The sequence below is a fragment of the Colias eurytheme genome, chromosome 13 (assembly GCF_061535395.1).
Source record: "Colias eurytheme isolate Ceu_HAF_F1 chromosome 13, ilColEury1 Martin Lab GWU primary, whole genome shotgun sequence".
NCBI lineage: Eukaryota > Metazoa > Arthropoda > Insecta > Lepidoptera > Pieridae > Colias > Colias eurytheme.
In genome coordinates this window covers 3614039-3636320 of record NC_142992.1, presented here as the reverse complement: position 1 = coordinate 3636320, position 22282 = coordinate 3614039, and the positions used below count along the sequence as shown (strand labels likewise).

The window sequence follows — 22282 nt, the reverse complement described above, 5'->3', positions numbered from 1 at the left end:
ACTGGCCATCATTCGAAACCTTAGAGTTATTGTAATATAATATACTCTAAGTTCAAAACCAACATGGCAATAATATCAAATTAAAAAGTAATGTCATTAAAAAGTATGTATTCCAATTTTAAAATTCGCGCGGCAAGCGCGGGGCTATTATAGTAAAATTTTATTATTGATTTTTCTACAACAAAATTGTGAATAAAATAATTGAAAATTGAGTGTGTAATTGTTAGTTTATTGTTAAATCTTCGTTGACCAGTTAATTTAAAGGTTTGCTGTGTATTCAATGTTATTTGAATATATATTTGAAATCGATTATAATTTCATGAAATATAATATGAACATAATATGAAATGATTACATACCGATATTTCATTTTGCTGTATACCTATCTCATCCGTATAAAGGTCCGGAAATTAAAATCAGACATATGTATTGCAGTCTACTGTAATATACTTATACTCTAAGATTGCAGTAAATAATAAAATAAAGGATGGAAGCATTTAATTCAGTTGATGTACATAACATAATTATTATAATATTCTAAAGAAATTAGGTATACCCTCTAACAATACACCTATTTACATAGACTACCTATTTGAATAGTTTTAAGTTTTTATATTTATAATTATAGTTTTATTAATTTTTTAATGAAATAAATTATATTTTTTAATGAAAATTATATATAATTTAAATATAAATTTGTTCCTACATAATATTTATAGTAGGTAGGTACATGATTTTGTATAAATGAATTCCGAATGAAATAAATTTGTTTTCGTTCCCTCGTGTTGATTTGGTGGAAAATGTTCATGGCATGGACGTTGAAAAAAATTTTTTTTTTCTGTGAAAGATTCTTAACGTGACGGTAAACTTATCTTTGATGTTTTTTTATGTATTTTCTATTTATTAATAAAATAGAACTACCTAGAACCCACGATATTTGTAACAATATATTTCATTAATACCCACGTATCTATGATGTAAAATCAAAAATGTCAAACCATGGTCAAACCCTAAAATAGACATAATTTTAATTCAATACTTAATTGTTTCAGTTTTGAAGACATGCTTTTTTTTGACCCTTATTAAAATCGTGACACCTGGACATCATTTTGTAAGAAAAAACATCACAGATCAATTAAACAACAGAGGTTGTTCGTTAAAGGAAAATATGCATAAAGCCCATTGCTCTAGGACTGGTACACATCTAATCTGTGTGAGAGGTTTTACTAGTGACTATTTGACGGATGTGCGGTAAGCGTTTTCAAAAATTTATTGAATGCTTTTGTTGCTTTTTGTTGTTTGTTAATTGTTATTAAATTTTTATATCATACATTTTATTTCCTTTTTTGTTTAGATAAAAACACGTGCTATACAAACAATAATATCTTTGAAGCATAGCTTTGAAGATAAGCGTTCCAGGCTTTATTTAACTAATATTAAATGTCTAATTGTATAGATAGAGTAAGTAAGTTTTTTTATTTTTTTTCCATACGCACACCACATATTTTATAGTCTATTATACATAGGCATATCCATACAATATGTATATAGAAATTATATTATTAGGTATACGAGAACTTAATTTAATCTATACTAATATTATAAAGCTGAAGAGTTTGTTTGTTTGTTTGTTTGTGGTCCGATTTGAAAAATTCTTTCGGTGTTAGATAGCCCACTTATCGAGGAAGGCTATAGGCTATATATCATCACGATAAGACCAACAGGAGCGCAGCAATGCGGGTGAAACCGCGCAGAACAGCTAGTTAATGATAATGATGAAGAACAAGTACTTCAACTATTGTGTATTTAAAAAGTTCATAAGGAAAATTCTAGAAAAAATATCCGTTCCGGATTTGATACTCGGGCTTGATTTCTTTGTTAATATAATATGTTGCTGTTGAATAAAAGCACAATATTTTTGTTGAATTTCCCGCACACAAAGCTTTTTCTGCTAAAAAAGATATATTTTCTGATCGTATACCTTTTCATGAGAAGTTCTAGTATATTTTAATCCACTTTATGAATGTTGGTTTTTGTAGACATATTTTGGTCGATTCATATTTGGGTTTCGCAATAAAAATCTGAAATGGGCTTTGGCTTGGTTTCGATTTAATAAACTCGACTCAACTTTTAATTGTTACACGGGTACAGTATTTGTGACTAATCCTTGTATGTAAATTTATTCTATGTTATGTTTGAAAAACGTGTATCTCAATCACAGTAGAAATTAGTATGCATATTACATACATACTAAATAAATGTTTGTAAGAGTTTTTTATTAAATAGACATAAACTGAGAAAAAAAACTTTATTAAAGAATACCAAAACTATTACATACAAATGAAGTTAGTCTGCCTAACCATTGCTTTTAATTTCGAAAACAACTGAATATATTAATAAAACATTTAGTAATAAACTAATATTTTATCAGTATATTGATATCGTTACTAAAAACGCGAGCACGTGTAAGCAATTCTAAAGTTTAAGTAAATTTTAATAGCAACAGTCTGATTAAATTTCGGTGTCAGATTTCCATTTATAATTAAAAGGTCCACCAAGGATTTGTAAGTACTTAAACGTTTGTAAGGACAATATTATAGAGATATTATTTCTTTTCATCTTTATCTATTGTTATTTATTAAAGCGTGGAAATAAAAATGGATTGTGTTTAAATAATGCAAAGGCATTTTCATCACAAAGCAGCTATGTACTGTACTTTATAGATTTCGTCTGCTTTATTCTCGGCTATAATGTCTACAGTGAATTTGCAATAAAATCCGTTCCAATGCTTTACGAGACTGTGTTTACAGATTACGGAGACGTTAAATGATTTTTTGATTCACTGTATCGATAAATCAGGCGAATATACCTACGTATGTAGAAATTGTGTTGGTTACTATTTGCGGTTACTCGGTACTTAGGAGATCGTTGTGGAGGAGCAGGTACTTAGAAGCTTGTGTTTATTTAAATAAATTTGTTTATATGAGAAATATTGGTCGCATAGGGACTATTGTTCATTTGTTTATGTTAACTTAGTACAAAGGGACTAATTGTTTATGGTGCTTAATGCTTCCGGTATGCGGTCAGCGACCTGCATGCATAATAGATATATTCCTTCTGTGGAAATGATAGGCGTAGGCTTCTATTATAGTCAACATGAAGAGGTCTTAGAAGACCGAGCGATGGATAGTTATTAGATATTATATTGATGAAAAGCTTCGTTTATCGTTTATTTGCTACAATAATAATGTGATAATAATTAATTCAAAATACGGACTTTCATTAATCTTTCCTAATATTATAAAGAGGTGGAAGAATGTTTGACTTTGAAAGGTTGTAGAGGGTTATCGGTGAATCTCTATGGTAAAATAGATTTCTTAGTTCAAGAACTAATTTTGAAGATACATCTTTACCTGGTAACATAGGCAAATTAATCTGGGTCAACTTGGGAAAAACGGGTCAAGCTCTTTACGTTTCGTTTCTTTCAAATTTAAAAAGTAATTGTTTTTCCTGAACTTATTTACTTGAGATTTATAACGATATTCCTACAGGTATGAAATACGTCATTTAAGGATAGTTGACTGGCCGGTCACGTGTTTCAATGTGGACGAACTTCAGTATCATTTTCCAAATATACGTGCACTTGACTTTATCAATTGTACGTATTTAACTACTTTCAAGGGACGGTTTCGACCTAGTAGTAAAATTGAGGTGAGCTTATTGTTATTATGTCTTACACGTATATTGCTTTTTTAATAATTGAAAGTTATAATAAAATAAAATACTTATTTATTGTTGTGTTGATTATTAATCGTACCTAAATGAAACAAATGTATATGAAGGTGTTATGTAGATATTTGCCATAATCACAATGTAAACTCATAAATCAGGCCACTTGAGTCAAGTTGACAAAAACAATTTGTGTAATAGGATTCCCACTTAGGATATTAGGCTACTCATATGTCGTCGCCCTATTTATCAGAATTTAACATTTTTGATTTGGTTGAAAAGAAAAAAAGTATGGTATTTGGGCTTAATGTTACTGCTGAGTGCTGACGGACACAAAGCCAAGGTACTTATAGAAATTTATGATACTGCATACGAAAATATTAAAACCCATTTCTTTAAATGTTTCGTTATTTGTTTATAAAAAATAGCTTGCTTGTAATTTTAATTTAAGTTACAACTTAAATTACAATTTATAGTCAATAAATAACACTTTTACCCTTATCAAAGCAAAGTGTAACCAGATGCGTCAGTTATGCATCTGGTTACACTTTGCACATCATTTTTGAATAGAAGACATTTCTTGAATATTGCTAGGAAATCCTGAATGTATCGAGGCAAATTTTGTCAATCGTGTTTCGGTTCCCAAACTTCACTAAACAAACTCTTTAATTAAATAAATCGTTAAATAAAAAAAATCAAATTGGTAGTTTTTGAAGAAAAAATTAATTCTCCGTGCTCTCGAAACGACTGTTTTGGGTCTCATTTCACCTTAACGAGAACTGTCAGCGTTTGAGGAATGCTGTTTTTTTTAAATTTCTATGTGATTTTTCAATAATGGTAAACTTGTGTGTGATGTCTCGTAGATGCATACGATCAGATTTCTTTGCCATATCTCCTGGCTGATTTGTCATTGAAAGATCAAAGTAATCACATGCAGGCCTTGTTTCTCCAGCTTACATATTAGCCAAAATTTACTGATAGGTTCAATATTTCTACAATATGTTATTCACGTTCTTAAGTAAACATACAAACTTCAAACTTGTTTTATCATTGTGTTTACTTTATAATCAACTTCTACATGTACTTATTATAGGGTGAAATATTTTTATGATATGTTTTCTGAACATTCTTAAGTAAATATACAAACTTCAACCGTTTACTTTATAATCAACTTCTGCCTTACTTCATAAAATTGGTAGCGTATATTTCCTGTACGAAAGTTATGTTTGTATGAAATGTAACAATAACTTTTAATGGTTATAATTAGAATATCGAATAAACAGTAACTAGGCATTTACATTTTTTGTGAAAGTTTGTAAAAATTTGTGAAAAATAAATAAATTTTGAATTTGACAGTCATTTTAATTATCTTAACATAAATCTTTTTGTCACTCATTTTGATGCATTTTGGCATAAATATAATTTATACTTTTCTAAACGGGAATTATTTTGATAGCGTACTTGTCTGGTTAATTACACTAGAATATTTCTTTTTGATATAGGATATTTTTTTCCAGAAATTATCGATTCACGGGCTCCCTTTACTATGGGAGGTACCAGCGGACATGGTGACAGACATGCCTCAGCTGAGAGTGATTGACCTTCGATATAACATGTTGAGGCATTTGAGAGAACCCCTCTTGAGCAAACCACGAAGGCTGGAGCGAGTTTATTTAAGTGGTAAGATATTTAACATATTATGTTCGTAATAGTAAGGCATCTTCCGTTATATTCCGTGTATATAACAATGTATTGGTTTTCTATACACTTGCCGAAACATTTTTGAATATAAATTATAGCTTACTTACTGATAATGTAACTTTCAAGTAGAAAAAAATATTAAAAATCAATCTAGTAGTTAGCTTCAATACAAATAAAGCAAAGCCATAGAGCAAAGCTGTCCTCTTTATAATGTTACTAGATTTCCGCCCGCGGCTTCACCCGCGTTTGCAAAGGAAAACCCGCATAGTTCCCGTTCCCGTGGGATTTCCGGAATAAAAACTATCCTATGTGTTAATCCAAGTTACCCTCTATATGTGTGCTAAATTTCATTGTAATCGGTTCAGTAGTTTTTACGTGAAAGAGTAACAAACATCCATACATCCATACAAACTTTCGCCTTTATAATATATATATTAGATAGATATTAGATTAGACTAGGAACAGATACAGCTTTCATATACTGAGTAAAGTGCTATTATATATATAATACTTATCGGTCACATAATTCTGCACAGAGTAAGAAATAAGATAAATCATCATCGCTTATCAGTTAACGCACTACGAATAGAAACGAAATCAAAATTATACGGACATATTAAGAGATAGTGTAGTGAATGAATGCTTTATCAATTAGTTATGAATAAAAATTATATTAGAAATAAATCCATACTAATATTATAAATGCGAAAGTAACTCAGTCTGTCTGTCTGTTACTCAATCACGCCTTAACTACTGAACCAATTTGTATAGAGATATTTTGATACCCGAGAAAGGACATAGGCTACTTTTTACCCCGGAACATAGGATAGGTTTTATCCCGGAAATCCCACGGGAACGGAAACTATGCGAGTTTTTCTTTGAAAACGCGGCTTCACCCGCGGGCGGAAAGCTAGTAGGTTATATAATCATAAGGCGCGGGACATACAATACAAGCGCGCTGCCGGCGTGCATCGGGTGCGCTATTGGCATTTTGTATGAAATAATTTTGGAAAGGCGGCGCAACCTTGGCACAACCGTGGCGTGCCGTCTCGACGCCTGTCCAAAATTCTTTCATACAAAATGTATAAGAGGTGCGCTTATGGCACGCCCGCGCCCGCGCCGCGTGTGTAGACCCGCGCCTAATGTTTTTGTTGTGTACTGCTCTGACGGGCGTTTTGATCACGTGCAAGACTTTCAACGCGTAAAGACCTAAAACCAAATACGTCCTTCACAGATCTCACGTACATAAGATATACGTGTTATATTATGTAATATACTTACGTTCATATAGATTGTACTTTGAATAAAGTATGTCAAGCAAAATTTGTGTGAATCAGTGTGATTTTTTTGCGCTTGCATTGTAATCCTCATTAGTCATAAATTCTTCTATTACGTATATAGACTGATAACATGAACCTGACAGATAAATTAGAGGTCATGACAGAAACGTTTCAAGATCGACAAGGTGGAATCAAAATTACAAAATTCTTACCGGAAAATTCAAAATTGCAGTTGATTCTACTCTCTCTGTAATCCCTTTATAAAAATATTCTTGTAATTCTAATCAAATCTCCTAATTCTAATGAATATCGATATTTTCGTTCGCAACTATAAAATGTAGATACGTTATATAAGTAATGTATATATAGAGTCATTTAATTTCCCAAGGGTGGTGTTTATTATGTTCATACTTATTAGTTACCGGATTATCTTAATATCGATGATGGGTAACGTCTTGCCAATTGTCTTGCCTTGTATTATTATTTATTAGTTTTGTTTGTTATTATTTAATTTTATAAATTAGTTAGGAACCTGAATGCATGCATGATAACTGAAAACAATATATAAAAGAGGAATTTTACAGTAAAATTAACGTTGGTATCAGTCCTTTATAGTTTATAGTTGAATCAAAACATTTAAATTTAGACGAAATTGTTAAATACTCTCGCAAAACTACTATTTTATTTTAAAGGTGAACTATAAAAGTATGTTACGTGAACCTAGTAATTGAATGGTAATTTGGTGTTAATTTATGATTTATGATATACAGTTAAGTTAGGTTACAGGTTAAGTCGACCTATTCCTGTTAAGAGCGTGTAGTAGGGGTCAAAACAAACTGATTTGATCTTATAATACCATATCCAAATGTTAGCCGTTGAAGAGTTATTGCAATTTTATTTTTTTTCTTGAAAATGCCACTTTATCTTCGTATTTAGCGTTTAATTTTTTATTTTACTTATTTGGTCTGGGTTTTTTGAGTTTTTATGTAAAGGTTGAGTTAAACAATAATTCTCAGCAATAAAAATCCATATCGCTGCAAACAATTCAAAGAAATGGCTTTTAAACTAAAAATAAAGTAATTAAGTTAACTCGTTTTAAACAAAGATATTGAAAAAAATCTCTATGAAAATGTGTCTGCAGATGTTTTTAAAAACATGTGCATGTTCTTAGCTATGTAAAAAGGTATGATAACCTCAGGTAGCATTCGTAGATTCCAAGAAATCGGGGATAAAATTGGTATGGGGAAATAATTCTTATAATAGCTCATTAACATCGGTCTAGTTCACAGTATTACAATATTATGTGGTCTAGTTATTATCTGCCTATGCGAACAATAAAGGGTTGTGCCACGTGATTATGATGTCTCACTCACACGCTGCAACTATCTCGACGAAGACGAAGCTGTATATGATTTGAGCTTTAGCAGAAAATTAGGTAATAGTCTATTATACAATATTTGTTTTCCAATGTCACCTTCAAATCGAGATTGTTACTCACTTACCACACCTTAGGCTTCATTAGGTAATTTAAGTAATTGTCATTAGCACGGCTGCGTCGTAAACATTTTTGTTTTACCTAAATTGGGTTCTTTTTTTAGGTTACAATTAGTCGATTGAGTATAATATAAATTAGTTATTTTTAAATTTTCAAATATCTATAGGTATATATTATAAAACTCAAAGGTGACTGATATAGTGATCTATCAACGAACACGTATCGGGCTGAAATTTGGCATGCAGGTAGATGTTAGGACGTAGGCATCCGCTAAGAAAGGATTTCCCGAAATTCTTGCGGGAACGGGGAAAAACGGGATTGCACGTACAAAGTCGTGGGCGGAAGCTAGTATTATATAACAAAGATAGTAGATACGTTATAATTTTACATTACTTGAAGACTTGAATAGTAGGTTTATATTTTGTTTATTTTTATAGATAATAAATGGGATTGCAGCGATGGTGGTCTTGATTGGTTGGCGATGGAAAGTGAAAACAGTACAATAAGACAAATCATTGTGGATTACTATCAACTTCTCTGCCAGCAACAACTGTATCGAGGCAAGCCGCTGCATAAAGTAATGGATATTATAAAAGTAAGTGAAGAGTGAGATATGAATTCTTTACCTTTACTTTTTAATTGTATAATACTTTAATTCTAAGGTAATTCTTAATATATTGTAAATTAATTCCGCTTCGCCAGCGAATTCAGAATCTGACCGTGTCACTTGACTGCAAAACCCACACAGGAAATGCGATAGTCAAGAGACTATCGCATTTCCTGTATGGTCCTTCATCCATACCTATTAGTTAGTGATAAAGCGATTAGAAAGCAAAAAGTTATGGCATATTTTTATGCCATAACATGATTCAAAATTCATAGTTTGATACCAAAAATCATAAATATAAGTACCTAGTGCCCATTCAAATTTTTTGATCATTGTAATCTTTATCACATAAATGAGTTGCGTTATCTTTTTGTTTAAATAATGGCTGAGTTGCTTTTGTTAATTTTTAAACAGTCAGAGCTACGAAAAAACGGTCATACGCCAAAACCCCCATTTTGACACCAAGTTAATACCACCAATATAAATTTTTGTGCCAGAATTTATTACGATATCTGTACCTACGAATTTTCATAAAATTTAAATAATTATGGCAAGAGAGTCATAGCGATAAACGACATGATGTAAATGGACTGGAGCTGTCTAGTTTATGTGCGTTAAATTGTCGGCATGTCCATGGTAAAGTGCTTTATTAATTTCAGATAGTAAAACTATTATCTCTTGCGCTCGGATAACCCCAGATTAATCGTGAAACATTCTATTTTTAGTTTATTGACGTCTATCACCAAACCTAACAATATTATCTGTTTATCATACCATTTAATAGGATTACTGTAATTACAAAATGCTTTGAAGTACCAAATATAGACATTTAACTGAATAAACACTGTTATCTAAGTAAATGACTTTGTATACAAAGAAACAATTCAATTGATGAGAATAACTATTGACTAAATCATTTCGATAAGTAATGTACTCTTGTAATAATTTTGAAACGCTAAAGAATAGAAAAAAACACATAAGTTTCACATATTCCATCTCATAAATGGAATTCATGAGCAATTTATGTCAATTTGTATTTATGCAAAATTTTTCTCTTTCTTCCTTTCCCCAAAACAAATATAACCTACGTGAAGACGTTTCCAGATGGTCCGAAACAACTGTCCCGATCCGTGCGCGTGTGCTATGACCCACGTGGTCAACGACAGGAATGGTGGGTTGCTCCCTCTCATCACTGTGGACTGCTCTAAGAAGGACCTCGTGATACCACCGGTTGCAGTACCGCCGAATACTACTACGTTACGGCTTGAAGGAAACAAGGTAAGGTGTGAAAACTGGAAAAAAATCATTTGGAACACTTTTGAGCAGGGGAATTTTTTTTGCGATAGCGTCATGTTAAAGGTTTTATTTTCTATTTTTTCTTAATAAAAAGATACAATGGGGTAACCATACCAAGTTAAAGAATCATCGCCACTTAAATTTCCACCTTAAAATATACATACATATGAAATTTGAGTTACTCCTTATAATCATAGTTTAACATTCGATATACATTGCAGGGAAGATTTCAAGACTTGAGAATCTTGCCACCGAAAAGAGTGGCAAAAGTGTAATCATTTTGAATTTTCGAAAATGTCTAATATCTTGCAAAACCGAAGAAGTTTTACTGAACATAAAATATATTTTTCTTCGCGTACTATATTATGTATTCATTACCGTCACACCTCTATATTAGATATCTTTGTTTTTCTGTCCGGAAATAAAAGAAGGATACTTATACATCGTATAGGAGCTACCAACGTTGACAAGAGAGAATTTTAGTATAGTTGGTTCTTTGATATACTGTTCCTCTTGCCGGTTGCCGGTGCTTGTCGGTTAGAGTCCGGGCTGTCTGGCTGGTCGCAGTGGTTGCGTTTATTAGTGCGCATCTTATCTGCACAGGATAATTTCCTTAATTTTAAGTCATTTTTTAACGCGTAATTTTTAATCTTTTGCCTTTAGATAGATCCATCAGACATAATTTTTTTATTGCAAGACGTTTTTCTCGTTGTTAAATAGGTGCCATACGCAATTTTTAATTTCGCTTTTATAAAAAATTCAAATTATTTTAATATGTCTGTAATTTTCATATTATGTTCTTCAAACATAATATAATCTAAAATTAATTAGCCAGACGCTAATTAATTCCACAAGGACAAAAACATTCGGTTTAAACACGGTTTAAACAAAACTGTCTCTGTGTTTTTCATTTAAGATTTATCTTTGATAAAACTTTCTTATGAATGTATATTAGTTGAATACAAAATTGGCGGAGAAAGTAAAATTATATTTGAATAATTTTGGATATATTTGTTCCAAGAAAAGTTAGAGGGCCAGACAGAAAATACTGTACTACTTTTTTGAAAAAAAAAAACATGTTTTTGTGTCTGCTAATTACAAAATAGAACTTATCGTTTTAATTAATTTATTTTCATAAAATGTACAAATAAAAATAATTTTAATTCGTTTATTGCTTCTTATATAAAGTTTTTTTAGATAATAATTATTACAATATCATCGAGATGTATAAGAGTATTATCTATACATATTCTACAATATAGTAGAAAGATTTTTTTACTATACGTATTATACGAGGAAATAGCTATTTCGCAATAACATTCAATGCTAAAGGTTAATCACACGTCTTGTGCTGACCATTTACAAAACTTAAGTACAAAACAATATCATTTCAATATGTAATTTGATATGCTGTCGAATCAAGTTGAAAAGCACCTACTTGTTTATATATTCAGCTATTTATTTACTTTCACTTAGTGATCATATTGTTTCTTTGTAAATTATATTGCTACATTGTTCGAGTAGGTATGCTTATACAGCGTTTGTGGCTATTGATATAGCAATTGCTGCGCGAAGCAGCTCGGTCATTGTATACGTGGTTCGGCTGAGGAAAATGACAGTACAGCTTCCCTCTGCAGTAATATTTAATATTTACATAGGTAGTAGGTTTTTATAACATTTAGGTACAAAAATTAAATAAGTTGAACTATTAAATTAACTATAGGAACAAAAACAAAATTTAATACGCTCTCATAATTATATTAACTGTAAACCGAAAACTTAGTTATGGATAACCTACATATTATAAATTCAGGAAAATATCGAATTAAAAATATAAGTTTTAAAAATATACATATTTCTCAGAGTTACGTGGCACCGTAACTTGATACGCACAGACCCTACAGATTTTACATACCCCTTTTCCCGTACGAAACAACATAATATTACATGAAATAATGTCCCATCCCCTCCTGTAGCTCTGTTCAGGCACGTGGCTTATATTTTTTGGAAATAAATAAGTTAAATAATAATAATGTTTGACATAACTAGTGCGTGTATTACCGTAAACTTTGGTTTTGCAACTCTATAGAAGAGAGCTATTAGATTTCTAACCACCTTAAAAAGCAGGAGGTTCTATTTTTTAGTATCTTTATCGACTTTTATGATTTTCAAAATTATTTGTAAAGTGTCCCGATAGGATTTAATATAAGTAAAATATTTAAAATGAAGTCCGACTCCGATCCGACTTTATTTTCTTTTTAATTTTTTGAAGATAATAATTATTATATATACTGACAGACGTGGTGGAATACAAGTAAAAAGGGATGAAAAAGTCATAATAATATACAAAATTTTACCAGTAAATATTAGAGCAGTACGACATAGGAATGTATGTAAATATAAAGTATTCAAAAGTTATTGAATTGTGAGATTGTGATTTAACTATTTAGAAGCAATCGATTTAAAGATCTTTTAAATGTGACTCGTGGATCAATTGGATATAAGTTCGGAAAAGTAAATTAGAATAAACAAATTCTAAATTGTTGTAAAAGAAGTAAATTTAGTAAAAGCCCAAGTTATAACTTTATTAAAGTTAGTAGAAACTTATTCAACTAATTAATAACCAAGTTTACGCTCGGAATAAATACCTGTAAGCCAAATTACTATTCAATTTAATAGTCTAATTAAAAGATTTATTTGTGGTTATAAATAAATCTCAACAAGAGAAAAAAATCCTTTCGTATAAGGAAACGAACGAATAATATGGATCATATTATTGTAAGCTCTCCTTACACTGAATTCTTCATATTAATATCGGTTTTACGATATTCGTAGAAACGTGTCTCACATACCCGTATCGTATTCTTTGCAAGAATGTAAAATAACTCCTTACATAGCAGCAGAGGCGGCTCGTGACAAAATTTTATAGGTGTTCACTTGAAATAAAACACTGAAAATACGTGGTGTAAAGCAGTACATTTATCAAAAAAATTACTTATAAAGGAATTAAGTAAGTACATACGTCTTTCTTTTTGGTGTGCAAAAATATCTATAACTTAAAGCGACATGACATTCGTAAATGTCTGTTGTTGCTTTCATCACAACCATACAACCACGGTGTTTTCACATAATATTGTTCGGATTTAAACACACGCGTATATGTTTTCGTTTTTGTCGTACATTTTTGCGTAAGGTCAAGGTCAGGCCGTGGCAGTCCCTGCTTTCAATTCAAGCCGAATTTGTAACGTTTTAACACACTTTTTAATGAACGCCACATTATAATTGTTCATTTTCACACTCACAAGTAATACTGATAACTACAGACTATTTCAACACGTATCTTATGATTTTAATTAGAAAATTCCCGAATTTGCATTCGCGCGCGTGCATTGAAGTTGACTCGAGAGTCGAGTGTTTGTTTATAATATAGAGAGTGGCAATGTCGCGCGCGGCGGTAAAAACGAACCGGCAACGTTTGCGGGAGCGGCGCACCGAATTTTGCTATCTTTCCATAGAAAATCTTCTGTTTCACGCACGCAGGGCACTGGCAAACCATCTCTTTCACTCCTATTGGATTTCGTATTAGGAAATGTACTAAATATTTTTTCATTGGAGCGCAATCGTGAGCGCTCCCCTTCGCGCGTTACTGTATAAATACAGTATTATTCAAGTGTATGGAAATTGGAATGATGGAATGATGGATATATTCATTGGTATTGACAGTAGATTTTTACGATTACGATTGATTTTAAATAGTAATAATTAATATTAATAATGAAATTAAGGAGTATGATTTTATTATAATTATTTATGGGAGTTCACTGCACCAGCGCTCCTTAGGGCGAGCCGCCTCTGCATAGCAGTAAGAAAAATATAGACATACCTTATTGCAATTAATTGATAAACATCAAGTTAAATTTTAGTAATAAATCATTTTCATAATTTTCATAACGCATGTGACCAAAATATGTCTCAGTTAAGCATAACAGTATCCAGCTAGTTTATTTATAGTCCTACCGGATGAATTTATCATCCGGTAGGAGTAATTCAGGCATCAAATTGGAATCAAATATAATATCGATGAAAGCAACAAACCGTAATAGAGATACGCTTTAACTTCGAATCCCATGAATCATGCATTGTATTGAGTTTCTCTTTCATTTTCCTTATTTCAAAGTTATACCTACCACAGATAATATAATACTATGTAATACGTAATTCAAGCTCTGAAGTATTTTTAGCAGGAACGCAAAATTCGGACTTAGAATATACGATATAAGAATAAACGTATGATATGATATAATAAACGTATGTAATATAGTATTATCTCACTTTGAATTTGGCGTAGCAGAGTACCTATAAAGATACAATACTATTTTTCATTTATATAATAAGTAGCACGAAGTATTTAGTAAAATTTACAAATATGTATTAGAAGCGATTAAAATCTTAATCAAATTTCGTTTCTCTAAAATACCACGGAAATTATTCACTGATTCCATCATTCCAAACAATAAATACCTAAGTCAACCAAACATTCGGTGTCGACAACATTTCTTGGAAAAATGTTATCAGCTATTCTAATTAGAACTTGTTTATAATACCACTCAGTTATTTAAAAGAGTCATTTTACAAGGATTGTTTATATTAAACTGGCTTCTATGTGTGTTGTGAAATATAATGACATGAGCGTTATGTTCCCAATATCATATTCCTTCGAGAAACGTTCGTGGAAGTCAATTATATGAGATCTGGTCTAATTACCTGTCGCAGGAAATGAGCAACTAATACAATAATGAACGTTTGAAAGCAATAAGGTTCAATATAGGATATTATGATGATTATATTGATATTTTCTTAACAGAGCAAGATACATAATATTTTGGTATAGTATGGATGAAACAACGGTAGAATAAGTTTTGTCTTCAAATAGTTATTTTTAAACAAAAATTGTGAGAACTAAACCAAATTTAAATGGCAACACATTTCAAATAAATAAAGAATTATAAAAAACTATTCATCCAGTCGAAGGTACTTAACAAACAAAAATACGATCGAATTGAGAACCTCCTTTTCTGAATTCGTATAAAAATTAAAATAAGTCAGTCACTCATAAAGCTTTCTCTTCTGGAGTTCCAGTCAAGGTATAATATCAAATATGTATATATAGGATTATCAAGTATACCTAGTATTTAAAAGGATGCAAGGCTGACACAATCAGTAATAGGTTCTATATTGTAATAAAAAATTAGAACTAGCAATTTTATTTTAAAAATTTTTTTGCCAAAAATTTCCACATATAACCTCTATAATCAAGTATTTCGCCATTTTCTTATCATTGTCGATGATCATTAGAAACAAGACGACTTAATCGTTGATTGTGTATACTTAGATAAGAGCAAATGAGCTAGGAAATTTGATCCACCTTCATTAGATACCGTAGCAATCATTATTTACTAATACAAACTGCCACACGAAGAGTTTCGAAGATGACGTAATTAATGTGAAATATTGCAGATTCCCTATCGATATAAATTACAACTTTAAATGTTATGTAATCATTTGTCTTGATTAAAGTCAGCAATAATATGTTTACTTTGCATTTAAAATTCATTAAATAGGTTCTCTATAAATAATTGCACAATAATTGTAAATGTTAAATTGTTTGTAATTTTTAAAACACGTTTTGCATACTCGATAGACAAATATGTCAGAAGGTAATCGAGGTTTTGTTCCGATTTGGTGATGTTTTTGCTGAAGAGTATTTTGTTACACGTGTTTTGAATAGTTGTCATTGACATGTTATTTGTAAATGCTTACTTTGTATTTTAAATATGTGGGGTATTAACCTTAGTTACTATAAACCGAAATAAAAAAGCAACTACATATATCGAAAACTTGCTATTTTGATCATGTCATTATAATTTGTAACTTTAACGAACTTTTTAACACACACTATCACAGATAATATAATAGATAGTTACTATGTATATTTTATTACTTCGACTCTGTAAATTATTTTCACGAATTAAGTAAATTTACGACAATGTCCAGATTAAGTATAAATTTGCATATTTGCACAATTTCCATGAAATGATTGTATAGATTATGAACAGTAATAATTTGATTCTTATTGGTATGTGTAACTATTCCAGCATAATCTAGAAATTTTACTTTTCATCAAACATGTAGCGAGATGAATCAAATACTTATCCTGACAAGTATGCGAGTTATTCCCTACTTTGCTGAATATTGTAGTCTCTGATATTATATTATAGTTCGATGGATTTAATCGACGTTACCAAAAAACAACGGAAGGCAGAGGCGGCGTAAGGCGTGGGCGGTTCGTAGACTAGTGCCGGCCTCGCGCCTCATAGACGAAAATTTATTTGCAAAAGTGTTAAAAATCTAAAAGCACACGGTGCAATCTTGTACTAGTAAAACGTTAGACGGACTATAGCAATCTAAATTCGTATTCGTACACCACAAGGAGGCTTCGCGGATCTTGCGAAATGTACCCTCGTTAATTAAGTTTAGTTACTTGCTAGCCGCCACTGAAAGTTTTGAAATTTTATCGTATTTTTTTTCAGATCACTTCTATAAGAAGCCTAGTCCACGATCCTCAATATAAGAAGTTGATGGACCTTTACCTTGACAACAACACTATTCAGTTTGTCAAGGAGCTAGAAGGGTCCGAGTGGTTCACGACATTCCGAGTTCTGAGTTTGCGAGGCAATCGATTGAAACAGGTAACATTGTAAGACGATTTAGTGTAAGATATACATTATAAATAGGATTTATTTAAATGTTTTGTTATATTGTAGCAGTAAGGATGTTTTGACCCTTGTCTTTGGAGGATTAGTCCCTGTTGTGTTGTCTATAAAAGCTCGTCTTTTAATAATTGCGTACTATGTATATAAAAGTTTTTTTTTTAAATGTAAGATACTTAAAGCAAAAATATTATTATACTATACTTTAAGTAATCTGGCGTCTCTTTTGGTGTGTCTCCTGTTATCATTAGTGAGTTGATTATGAGATTAATTTATTAGGAGCTTTTTATTGTTACCATAGTATACTACCCTTCGGCAATTGAAGTCAAGGGGTCTAAATTTGATAATTTACCTATCTAATCATACTAATTAGTTGTTGTTCATTAAAGGGAACGTAATTATTAAAGGAATTAATAAAGTTACATTCTAATATGTATACTTTTATATTGTAATATTTATTACACGATTCAACTTTCATCGCGTAATTAAATAATTAGTGTCTACCAAGACGACTACAGTTTTGTCTGGTGTTCTCATTTAAGTAATAGATATTTAATTTGATTTTATTTAATATCTTTTTCATTATTTATGCTTTATAAAGCAACTAGGTACCGAAGTTACATACCTACTTGTCTTTGTAAAAGGGATAACTGCCGTCCAAGCTGATATTAATAATTTGTAGTTGTGTGCTATGAATAGATTTGATTTCTATAGAAAGTCTTATTGATTGAACGATTTGCCCACTAGAGCCAGATACTCTTATGCATTTCTCAAATGTAACATTAAGTTGGTTTAAATTTAATTTAAGTTGGTATTAGAAGAACGATCTAAATAAACATAGATTATTTCACAACACAAATCATAATATTGACATTGTTTGATTCCAGGCACGATTATAAAGACGACCCTTCTAAAATCTGGAAGAAATTTGAGTAAATATTTACTTAATTGAATTTTAATGTTAAAGGGGCTTCTGTGTCAAGAGATAAACGTGCCTGCCATTTATACTACTTATATAATACTTGCTATTTAGGACTTATACAATAATAGTTACAAAATATTTTAAATCTGAAATATTAATTTGAAAGTGGTGGATTTTTTCACATCTTACAAAATATATAAAAGCATTAGGGCACTATAAGTATCGCAGATAGAAACAACATTTAAATGATAATACAGTTTTATAATTGTTATTAATTATAATATAATTCTTATATTCTTTTCAATTTGGGGACTAATGACTGGCTATATTTTAGCCGGGCTAATCTAAGAATTCTCTTATTAACGTTCCAAAATTATATTTGGAAATTACAGAATTTAATTAAAATTAAGATAGGTATTAATAGCGTTTCTTATTCCTCTCATTTATTTATAGCTGAACCTATTAGGTATTCATTACCGAATCTTAAATCACTGTTCCGTTATTGTTTTAGTAACAAATGGATCTGCGATATCCGAATTCTATGCTAAATAAATAAATGAATATTGTATTCGCCAAAAAATCATAAAATATTTTGTATTACATTTTGATTTTTCATTTAGTAGATACTTAAGAACAGTTCAATTAATTTTGGTTCGTTGGATTGTCTCCAGGTCGATAAGCTTAAAAAATTAAAACATACAGTATTCTAAAACATCCCTATCAAAATAATTCTTGAAAAATATTGATTAACCTATTTCAGATACCGGTATACGCTTTCGACAAAGCCTTTCAAGTGAATAACAACATAATGGGTGTATTTTTGGGTCATAATCCGTGGCGGTGCGACTGTCACTTCACACCACGCTTCCAAGGATTACTGCTCAAGTATAAGAGAGTTATCCGAGACTTATCCGATATAAAGTGCTCCAAATCAGACGACAAAACCATTTCGCAAGTACAGGTAACGTATAAAAATCGACGTTTTCGTGTAGGCGTTGTGAATAATTATTATTTCGCTGTTCTCGGCTTAGGTGTACGTTTATAGATTGGGTTGGGATATTGAAAGTTTAAATTATCCAATTGGTATTTAATACTCCAGGGGAGATGTTTCTAAGAACATTAAAATTTAAGAACGTAGAGTAGTAATGCTTAAATCTTCCTCTTCCAATTTTATATTCTAACTAGCGGTCCGCCCCGGCTTCGCCCGTGGTACGTATTTCGCAATAAAAGGTGGCCTATGTTCTTTCTCAGGGTCTAAAGATTGTCTGTGCCAAATTTCATTAAAATCGGTCCAGTAGTTTATGCGTGAAAACCATATATACATACATACACACATACAAACCTTTCCTCTTTATAATATTAGTAAGTATAGATTGAAGTTGATAAATTACCAAGTTTTCAAAGTTACTTTACTTATTGAATCTACTAAAATGGACGAAACCGTTCGATTAAAATATATTCAAACGTCGTATTTATAACAGCTTTTACATTAAAATAGTTCGATAACTAAATGTAGCGCGTTTCCCATTGTGTTAATGGCTTTAATTAAAGACCCATTCGTTAAGTGATTACAATATCTATCGGGTTGACCGTTGAGTATGTGACCAACAAAAATTACAAATTATTTTAGTTTATACAAACAACCGATGTCAAAAAAATGTTGTTCATACAAAGTTAGAGTTGTAGATTATTGATTTCCTACATTTTTTTGTAATTCGACAAGGCATCTAGGGAAATAGTAACTTTAAAAATTAGGTAAGTAGGTACATAGTTGAAAAATTATAGATTCGCGTGGATAATGTTTTTTTTTGTGGGGAATTTTTTTTCATTTTCAGGGCAAAAAAAATCTGTCCTTTGACGAGAATATGTTACCTACCGTGGATTTTTTTTTATAAATTTATTTGAAGGGTTTTTCTGTATGTTTGCCCTTTTACATTTAAATAAAAAGTTACCTCGCAGTTTTCATTGCTTTATTAATCAAGAGAGTGTTTTTATAAAACGAGTCTCTTCAATAGATTTTAGAACAAAAATGAATTTTGTTATTATACGACGGGTCGAGCTATTTTTGTTGTCGAAACATTTTATCAGACGTCTTGATAAAATTTATTTCAACGAGAAATACTTTCATGATTTGATATTTAACCTTCAAAAGGACTGAATTGGACTCGCTTCAATTATTTTACTTGATTCATTTATTTCATGTTTATTGTTTACTACTGGATAATGTTTTTGAATCAAAAGTGACTTTTTAATTATAAATTTCCTTATAAAAGCTTTTAAGCCGAAATTAAACTAATACTTAGGTATTCATACTTCGTAAATTATCCGAAGACACAACATCATTGCCTCTATAGTATTGTAGATGTCTTTAAAATATAGAAAAGATAAAATGTAATTTATGTATCCATAACCCAATAATATAATTATTATTAATATCACGATTTAATTTAAACACTTTCTTTTTCGACGTTCTTTGTATATTATCAAAGTTTATTGTATTTTAACATAATATTTTTCTCTTTCAGATAAGCACACTGTCCCTAGGAATTGTATGCAGCAGGTCAGAATTAAAAATGCCCATTAGTTCAATAAATATAGCCAATTTGGTTCTAACTTTCCTTATACTATTGGTAGTTGGAAGGTTTTTATATGACTGGCATCACTTTAGAACAACTGGCAAACTGCCTTGGATATCTTCTATTCTGCCTTAAATTATAAATCATTAAAATTAAATATGAGATTAATGAAATTTTTTATAGAATAGAAAATTAATTGTGATTGAGATGAGATTTTTGTACAAAATATTATAAGCAATAATGTCATACGCACAAATTTATTTATAAGCTTAATGTACGGCTTTAAATATGTATTTATTTATTGTTGTAAAATAACGTTTAGTCATAAAAATAGAAAGATATTGACTGCATATCCGGTAGGTAATAAAAAGATTCTTCCCGACGATATAGAGTTCAAAATATAGATATTGTTATATTGAATTATATAAATGTTTATTAAACGTACTTGCAGAATATTATTTAATAATTGCTTTAGTCGTTCGTATTTAGTGCTTATTTTGTATATCTATTATAGTTTTTGCGTAGTAAATTTTATACTTAGATATAATATTTTAAGTACAAAAATCGATAGATATCTCATATCACTCACAAGATTATACTAGGTACGACATATTTTACTTAGTGTTAATATTTCTATGTTTATTATAATATTATGGTGTACCCTTGGTCTACCCATTGTATTTTATAATGGAGAGTTGACATTTTCCAACTTACTTTTAAAGCGAAATCTGAACTGTGAATGTAAAGATTAATTATGTCTTTATCTAGTTATCTACTATATAAAAATAAGTCGGGTTTTCCTTCCTGACGCTATAACTCCAGAACGCACGAACCGATTTCCACGGTTTTGCATTCGTTGGTCTCGGTCTCGGGTCTCGGGCTCCGTGAGGAGGCAAAGAAAAGGTGTCTCTGGTGGCGAAACGAAAGTTTGCTAATTAATTATAATTATTCTTAAATAATAATTATTATACGAATGAGAGCTTTAAATCCCCAGTCTTAGTTATTTTTTTACATATTGTGTACAATTTAATTTATTAAATATATGCTTCTATAATATTTTCATAAACGAAAACATTCATTCAGCGAAAACACAGTTCCTGTTTAAGATATTTTATACTTTTTTTCGATATCGCTGACGTAGAGTTAGCGTTAGCTACTATTAAGTAGGTATTCTGTGGTAGAGTCGATCATGGCAGGACTACATATTATAACTTAAATAGCTTTCCGCTCACGGTTTTGCCCGCTTTGTCTAAAACATAATAAATTATTTACTAAAACCTTCCTTGAGAATCACTAACTGTTTAAAAAAAGCCGCATCAAAATCCGTTGCGTAGTTTTAAAGATTAAATCTTACATAGGGATTTAGGGACAGAGAATGCGACATTGTTTTATATTACTATGTAGTGATACTATACTAGTAGTAGTAGTAAAAAAATAAAAAAAGTAGTTTGTTATGTACATATAACACGCCTTAATTATAAGAAGATGCATAAGGCCACCCAATTAATTAGCTTAATTTTTCGCCAATAATTAACCGTAAATTCCGTGATTTAAAAAAAGTGAGTGATATGGTATTGTGGACTGATTTTCGCTTAATGAACGTCGTCGTTCTTTGATCCTAGCATAATATTTTACAAAAAAGGCGAATAAATATACCTACATATATATTATGAAAATTATTTTTTGTTTTATTTATTCCTTATTAAAAAGCTAGTTGTTACCTATGAATTTATATCCGGTAATTACGATTTTACATAATATCCTAAAATTTTAATTACAAAAATTTAAACCATATTCGAAATAAATATATGTAATATGTATCTTATTCTTGAAAGAAGAATGAGAAAAGTTGTTGGAGTAACAACATCAGAACTAACTTAATTATTGCAATCACAACAACTTTTTT

General features: G+C 30.6%; 1 protein-coding gene across 1 annotated transcript; it reads left to right on the top strand.

Moving 5' to 3' along the window:
- The first annotated feature begins 1095 nt into the window (after positions 1-1095).
- On the top strand, positions 1096-20750 carry swi2 (Protein singed wings 2). The gene is made up of 8 exons (XM_090108964.1): positions 1096-1251; positions 3552-3711; positions 5247-5409; positions 8643-8800; positions 9917-10090; positions 16699-16857; positions 18561-18761; positions 20326-20750. Exons 1-8 carry the CDS (start codon positions 1169-1171, stop codon positions 20509-20511), a joined length of 1284 nt encoding a protein of 427 aa, XP_089965090.1. The 5' UTR covers positions 1096-1168; the 3' UTR covers positions 20512-20750.
- The last annotated feature ends 1532 nt before the right edge of the window (positions 20751-22282 follow it).

Coding starts and splice junctions, on each gene's coding strand:
- swi2 (XM_090108964.1), top strand. CDS start 1,169: ATGCATAAAGCCCATTGCTCTAGGACTGGTACACATCTAATCTGTGTG. Junction 3,712..5,246: donor GACCTAGTAGTAAAATTGAG/GTGAGCTTATTG, acceptor ATTTTTTTCCAG/AAATTATCGATTCACGGGCT. Junction 18,762..20,325: donor AAACCATTTCGCAAGTACAG/GTAACGTATAAA, acceptor TTTCTCTTTCAG/ATAAGCACACTGTCCCTAGG.